This window comes from Octodon degus, unplaced genomic scaffold (genome assembly GCF_000260255.1).
Source record: "Octodon degus isolate 3935 unplaced genomic scaffold, OctDeg1.0 scaffold00027, whole genome shotgun sequence".
Classification (NCBI taxonomy): domain Eukaryota; kingdom Metazoa; phylum Chordata; class Mammalia; order Rodentia; family Octodontidae; genus Octodon; species Octodon degus.
Window position 1 is genome coordinate 15463819 of NW_004524603.1, and position 7740 is coordinate 15471558.

At 52.3% G+C, this 7740-nt stretch overlaps 1 protein-coding gene across 1 annotated transcript in view; it reads left to right on the forward strand.

Annotated features, from left to right (window-relative positions):
- The window catches only part of Dennd2a (DENN domain containing 2A), an 83477-nt gene that overhangs the window by 62043 nt on the left and 13694 nt on the right, over positions 1 to 7740 (forward strand). The window contains exons 11-13 of the mRNA XM_023712760.1: positions 908 to 985; positions 2380 to 2520; positions 4260 to 4408. Of these exons, the coding sequence (XP_023568528.1) occupies positions 908 to 985; positions 2380 to 2520; positions 4260 to 4408 (368 nt within the window). The remainder of the gene's footprint in view (positions 1 to 907; positions 986 to 2379; positions 2521 to 4259; positions 4409 to 7740) is intronic.

Here is a 7740-nt window from a genome sequence, read left to right on the forward strand (position 1 = left end):
GCCCCGTGTTGGGGTTTTTTAAGCCTGTTCTTTTGAAAATATTTAGGGGCCGGTGAGATGGCTCAGAAGAATAAGGGCTTGCCTGGCAAGCACAAAGGCCTGAGTTCAATCCCCAGTTCCACCAAAAAAAAGAAAAAGAAAATATTTAGCAGCGAAAATCTCTTTCCACTCACAGTTTGCTTGAATCTTAGAAATAGACTAAGGGGCCATGGATACAGCTCAACAGTGCAGCACCAGTCTGTCAAGCGCAAGGTCCTGAGTTTGATTCCTGATACAGGGTGGGGGAATAGACTGAAAATGTTTAATAGTCAAGTAATATGTGGCATTCAGTAAATAACTGTTGAATTAAATAGCTGATAATAAAACTTAGCTAATGATTGAAAAGTTCAGCAGGTTGGGCTGGTGAGATAGCTCAGAGAACTAAAGTGCCTGCCTAGGCAAGCTTAGGCAAGCGCAGGGACCATGGTTCAATCCCAGCACCACATGCCGTGCCAGTCCTGTCCCTAGGCAGGTTGGGCTGAGCTGGCCAGAGTCCAGGCATAGTGACTCATGCCTGTAATCCCAGCACTGAGAAGACTAAAAGCAGGAGGATCACTGAGTCTGTGCTGTGTATTGAGACCCTGCAACAACCAAATACATTAATAAAAATAAAAAAGATTGTCAGTGCCCCTGTGGTGGCACATGCCTATAATCCCTATGCTCAAGAGGCTGAGGCAGGAAAAGGGCCGTGAGTTCAAGGCCAGCCTGGGCTACCTATTGATTGCAGGCCAACCTGAACTGCATAGGGAGACCCAGTCCCAAGAACCACGTCGTGCTGCATGGAGATGGCATGTGGTAGTCCCCAGGAGCATTTGGTTCTCTGCATCCTTACGTTGTGACGCTCACAAGAGCCTGCGTTTCTCTCCAGCCCGGAGGCAAAGGGAAGCGCCTGCCGGAGGTGTACTGCATCGTGAGCCGCCTGGGCTGCTTCAGCCTCTTCTCTAAGGTGAGAACCTGGACTTCAGAGACAGCAGGGGGAAGCCAGCCAGGTGGGCTACACACCTGCCATCCCACACTCCGGGAGGCTGAGGCAGGACGATCACTCTAACTAACTTAGCAAGACTCTCAAAATAAGAACAAATGAGAAGAGGACTTGGGATGCACTGTAGTGCAAAGGCCTTGGGTCAATCCCCAGTACCAAGAAAGGCATGGTGTGGGGGTGGGGGGAGGGCGGGGAAGGAAGGGCTGGAGGGCCGGAGGGGACCCCAGCACCCCAGGCTCCTACTTCTCTGCAGTTCTGTTCCCCACCTATTTGCCCTTCCCATTCCCAACCTTGCCTCCTTCCAAGAGGAAGTAGGAGCCAGAGAGGAGGGAGAGGCCCAGAAGAGGAGCTGAGTGGGGGAGGCACGGATCCTACAGAATATTCCTGGAGTGTTGTTTCCTTCCTTTAGCATTGCCTTGTGTCATATTTGTTTCTGTTACAAAGAGGGCCCTGTGATCGATGTATGTTATGTGTATTTAGGTGTATATGTTTATTAAAATATTAATATAATTTAGGCCTCCTTCCTAGAAAATAAGACAGTATCAAGACAGGACTCAGGGGGCTGGTGAGATGGCTCAGTGGTCTAAAGCACCTACTTAGAACAAGCTTAGCAAAGCACAGGGACCGCGGTTCAATCCCCCAGCACCACATGCCAGCCAGCCCCACCTCCTGGTGGGCTGAGCTGGCCACACACACACACACACAAAATTAAAAAAAAAAAAAAAAAAAAAAGACAGGAATCAGCTCACGCAGCCCTAATTTTTTTTTTTTTTTTTTTTTTTTTTTTCTTTTTTTGGTACTGGGGATCAAACTCAGGACCTTGTGTTTGCCAGGAAGGCACTTAGCCACTGAGCTATCTCCCCGGTCAGCCCTAAGTTCTTGACTAGTACACAAGAGACAAATGCTGTTCTGTGTGGAGCTGATCTCAGCAGTTAGGTGTAGAAGTCTGACTGGTGCCAACCGCCTGTGATCTCAGCCCTTCGGAGGCTGAGGCAGGAGGATCAAAAGTTCAAGGCCAACCTGAATTACCCATCTCAAAAAAAAAAAAAAAGAAAGAAAGAAGTTAGGTATAGAACGCTTGACTAGGCTGCAGGAGGCCCTGGATACTGAAGGAAGAAAACATGTGTTAACCCAGTCAGTCGCCTGTCAGGGCCAAGACCCAAGGGGCAAGGCCGCCCTGCACCCTGCCAGAGTCATCAGCAGAGGGAGTGGCTGTGTAGAGGGAGAAGAATGGGGTGGTAATAGAGCCAGAGACTTGGGGTGTAGGTCCCTCCCTCAGAGCCACACCAGGCCTCATCCTCCACACTGAGCCTGGGCCTGGTCGCAGCTGGGCTGAGCAGCATTCCTGACCTTCACAGATCTTGGATGAGGTGGAGAAGAGGCGTGGCATCTCTCCAGCCCTTGTGCAGCCTCTCATGAGGAGCGTCCTGGAAGCCCCCTTCCCTGCTCTGGGTAAGACCATCGTGGTTAAGAACTTCCTGCCGGGGTCCGGCACGGAGGTGAGTGTCAGTCAGTTCCTTTCCTCTCCTGGGGCCCCATGGCACAGACAGGGATGCAGTGGGCAGAGGGGATAGCTCTCAGCAGGCCACCAAATGCTGTGCTCATAGTATGCAGGAGGCTGAAGCAGGAAGATCACAAATTTGGGCTCATCCCGATCAACTTCGTGACTTAGCAAGATCTTGGCTAAAAGAAACAGAAAAAGGGATGGGGATATATCTCAGCAAGAAGGTCCCTGGCTCAGTCCCCTATAATACTATAATACACACACACACACACACACACACACACACACACACTTTAAAAAAAAAAACAGTCATTGATGAATCTGCTTTTTAAAATTTTATTTATTTAGTTGTCTGTTTGACTCGGGTCTCATTATACAGTTCAGGCTGGCCTTGAGCTCACTTTGTAGCCCAGGTTGGTCTCGAACTCACAGTGATCCTCCTGCCTCAGCCTCCCGAGTATGGGGATTACAGGTGTGCGCTCCCACACTTGGCCTCATTGATGAATCTTACCTCTTTTTTTTTTTTTAAACATTTATTTATTTTGTGTGTGTGTGTGTGTGTGTGTGTGTGTGGCCAGCTCAGCCCACCAGGGGGCGGGGCTGGCTGGCATGTGGTGCTGGGAGATTGAACCGCAGTCCCTGTGCTTTGCCAAGCTTGTTCCAAGTAGGTGCTTTAGACCACTGAGCCATCTTGCCAACCCATGAATCTTATTTCAACCTGCTTGCATTTTGGTTTGCACCTGCATAACTTTAGCATTTAAAACAGATTCTTGGAGGGAAAGGCAAGCTGGGGTGCTGCTTTTGTTTTTGGTTTGGAGGGGTTTTTTTTGGGGGGGGCAGGGATTAAAGGCCCTTGTACTTGCCAGGAAGGCACTTACTCTACTGAGCTATCTCCCCGGCCCCTCAGGTGCTGTTTTTCATTGTCTCAAGCTTGACAGTTCATCCCCTCCTTGGCTGGGCTGACATGACAAAGTTTGTCTTTATCCTTCCCATTCCCGTCCCCCGGCCCCATGGATGCCGGGGACCGAGCCTGTCCAGCTAGGGTCTCCAGTTCCTTCCAGCAGCCCTGGAACCCAGGCCTCTGCTGGGGACATAGGAGGGCTCGGGCCAGGGCCAGGGCTTCAGGACAAGCTCAGCTTCCAGCACAGGATGCCCTGAGCAAATGCTGGCTAGGGCCCAGCCTTGGTGGCACACACCTGTCATGCAGCACTCGGGAGACTGAGGCAGGAGGATGCTACGAATTGGAGGCCAGCCTGGAATACATATGGATACTGTCTATGAATGAATGAATAAGTGAATGCTTGTTTGATTGCTAGGGGCTGGGGCAGGGCTCAAGGGCACAGCACTCACTTAGCATGTGCCAGGCCCTGGGTTCTGTCCCAGTGCTGCAAAACAGAAAAGAAAAAGGCAGTGCAGAGGAAGGATGGGATCCTGGGGGTGCTGCTGGGGTTACTGCCATGTCCTAGGACCTGGTTCCTGGCCATCCTGACCAGTTAACGGGCCTCTTGAGACACAACCCCCCGCAGAATCCATGGCCAGGACTGTCTTCAGCGTCACAGAGCGCTGTCCCGGGGAGCTCACTGCCATTTGGGGTCACTGCTCAGGATTCTGCCACTCAGTCACTGCCACTCGAACTGCTTCCCCACCCCCACGCCTCTCCCCATCTCCCATGCCCCCCCTGGGGAGGTCTGGTGGAGGGCAGTGCCCCCATAGTGGTGGTCCTGCTCCCGGCAGGTCATCGAGCTGTGCCGCCCACTGGACTCCCGGCTGGAGCACGTGGACTTCGAGTCGCTTTTCTCCGCACTTAGTGTCCGCCACCTGGTGTGCGTGTTTGCCTCGCTGCTCCTGGAGCGCAGGGTCATCTTCATCGCCGACAAGCTCAGGTACAGCACATCATCTGCTCAGGCATGGGCGACAGCAGCGTGGGAGCTGTGGTCAGGGCACAGAGCCCTGTTCCATGGGGGAGAACCAGAGACGGGTGCTGAGGATGGAGGCTCACAAGGGGCAGCTGTGGGGTAAACCAAGTTAGGCATGTTGTTAGGTGTGAGGAAAGGGGATCCCAGTACTGAGGATCATTAGTGACAGTTCTGGCAGATGTGGTGGTGCACAATGTAATCCTAGCAGTGGTAGGCTGAGGCAGGACAATCTCTGTGAGTTTGAAGCCAAGGGCAGCCTGAACTATAATAGTGAAGCCCTGTCTCAACCAAAATAAATGAAGCAACCAAACAGATCTCACATGGTCACACACACTGTTCATGGCCCAGGAGGGTGTTGTGGGGTCACAGTCTATGCTTCTGAAGGTCACATCACAAATCAAAGAAGATCCTGAGGGACCTGCAGGAGCAGTGCACCCCACTGGGCAAATTCTGACCCACTTGCCAGGAAAGATGCCCCCGCATCACATCATCTCAGAGCTCTGACCCAGAGCCAGCTTTGTTGGGGCCCCAAGGGCACACAGTGAGCACGGTGGCCGAGGCCCAGGAAGGGCCACCTGCGAGCTCATCCGGGGAGAAGACGCTGCCAGAGACAAACACGCTGAAGAGTGCTTGGAGGAGAAATAGGACTCTGAGCTGGAAAACAAAAGAGAAAGAAAAACAGGGTGAGAAGAATGATGAGGACCCACTGGAGCAGCGAGGAAGGAGCCCGGCCCACACCACGCTGGTTTCTCGCCTCAGCCTGCAGCTGCTGCAGGGGCCAGGCAGCCCTCCTGCCCGGAACACTGGGGGATCCAGAGGGGACTTACAAGCTGTCCCTGGAGGCAGGATGAGCAGTAACCTTCAGTGACCAGATTGGTTGCCCTGACACTGCAGCGACTGTCCTACTTGTCCCTAAAGGCCTTCTGTGTCTCTGGGCAGGGCCTGTCACAGACAAATGTCCCTCTCTGTAGGGTCACATAGGAAGGTCAGGAGGGTCAATCAGGGGACCTGGGCTCTGGGAGAAGATGAGGCAGTAGCCAGGCCAAGGCTGCACCGGCCCCCAGAGCTGCTGTTGTGAAGGACACAGGAAAAAGGGATTGCTGGGCCTCACTTTTTCCTCAGGCCCTCCTGTCCTGTCTGAGACAGTATACAGAGGTGAAAGGGTGCTCTGAGGAACCAACAGGAGAACCTGGCAGGTGCCACCTTGCATGAGCTGACTCTGGCCTGGAGGCAGCCTCTTCCAACAGCGCATGCCCAGGAAAGGAGCAAGTAGCTGGCTGTGGGTGTGGGCCTTTGTCACCGTGGTGTGTGACTGATGTGGACAGCACTGCAGAGATGGTTCTTTCTGGGAGGAAAAGTAAGAAGGAGAAGCAGGACTCCCTTGAGCGTTCTCTGGGGCCAAAGCATGGCCGTGGTACCCTGGGGATTGTGAGTGTGTGCATGTGTGTAAAGCGCTTTAGTTGCATTTTGAGGCCCTTTCTAGCTTCCATGGGTGCCATCCATCCTCATCACCCTGGAAGATGCCCCTGGATACCCCTCTGTCCAGGGACACCTTCAGGTCGGACATTGGTCCCCAACCCCGTCACATGGGTACTGCTGCGAGGACCCTGACCACACAAAGGTTCAGCCACTTAGCTCTAGGAAGAGAGAGCCAAACCCTTCAGAGGGTGGGAGGGACTGGCTGGGCCTCAGCAGTCTGGGGATGGGTGACAGGCAGGCTCCAGGGCCCCATCTCTCCACGTAGATATACAAGGAAATATACAGTGAGTGTTTCTCTTTTATCTATTTTTTTAAGATGGATTTTTTTGGGGGGCTGGCTCAGGCTGCTGAAAGGGAGGGTCTGGTAGCATGTGGAGCTGGGGATTGAACTGTGGTCCCTCATGCCTGACTAGGTTTGCCCACGCAGGCTCTTAAACAACTGAGCTAACCAGCTAGCCCCATTTTTTAATTTTTTATGTATTTAGTTCTTTAATCTTTTTGTTTTGTTTTTTGGTGGAACTGGGGATTGAACTCGGGCTCTTGTGCTTGCCAGGCAAGCGCTTACTCTACTGAGCCATCTCCCCAGCCCTAATCTTTTTTTTTTTTTTTTTTTTTAATTTTATTTATTTATGTGTGTGTGTGTGTGTGTGTGTGTGTGTGTGGCCAGCTCAGCCCACCAGGGGGCGGGGCTGGCTGGCATGTGGTGCTGGGGGATTGAACCGCGGTCCATGTGCATTGCCAAGCTTGTTCCAAGTAGGTGCTTCAGACCACTGAGCCATCTCTCCAGCCCCGGTGCTGGGGGATTGAACCGTGGTTCCTGTGCTTTGCTAAGCTTGTTCTAAGTAGGTGCTTTAGACCACTGAGCCATCTTACCAGCCCTGGAGTTGCTCTTTTCTGAGTGTCTTTAGAACTACAGTCAGAGGGGCCGGGGAGATGGCTCAGTGGAATAAGTGCTTCCCTGGCAAGTGCAAGGGCCTGAGTTCAATCCCTCATTCCGCAAAAAAAAAAAAAAAGAACTACAGTCAGAAATCTGGGGACTGCCGCTCCTGAGCGCCATCCGAGGAAATGACAACCTCTTAAAACCATGATTCAAAAAAAAAACCATGATTCCAGGCCCTCGTCCACCTGACTCGCTGGATCTGGCACCTTGGGACTTCTGCCTCTTCTCCAAAGTCAACATGACCAGGAGGGGGAAGTGTTTTGAAGTGGTTCAGAGCATCAAGGCAGCCTCAGCCGTGCAACTAAAGACAGTCTCAAAAGAGGACATACAGTAGCTGGGTGTGGTGGTGCAGGCCTATAACCCCAGCACTCGGGAGGCTGAGGCAGGAGGATCGTTGCAAGTTCAAGACTAGCCTGGGCTACAAAGTGAGCTCAAGGCCAGCCTGAACTGCATAGCGAGACCCTGTCTCAAAAAGACAAAAAAAAGAAAAAGAAGACATACAGAACGGCCTCAAAAAGCAGCAAGAGGACTGGTGAGATGGCTCAGTGGTCTAAAGCACCTACTTAGAACAAGCTTAGCAAAGCACAGGGACGGCGGTTCAATCCCCCAGCACCACATGCCAGCCAGCCCCGCCCCCTGAGTTCAATACCCGGTTCTGCCCCTCCAAAAAAAAAAAAAAAAAGTCTATCAAATGTAGAATAACAGGGCTGGAGAGATGGCTCAGTGGTCTAAAGCACCTACTTGAAACAAGCTTGGCTAAAGCACAGGGACCGCAGTTCGATCCCCAGCACCACATGCCAGCCAGACCCGCCCCCTGGTGGGCTGAGCTGGCCACACACACACACAATAAATAAATGTAATAAATAAAAATAAATAAATA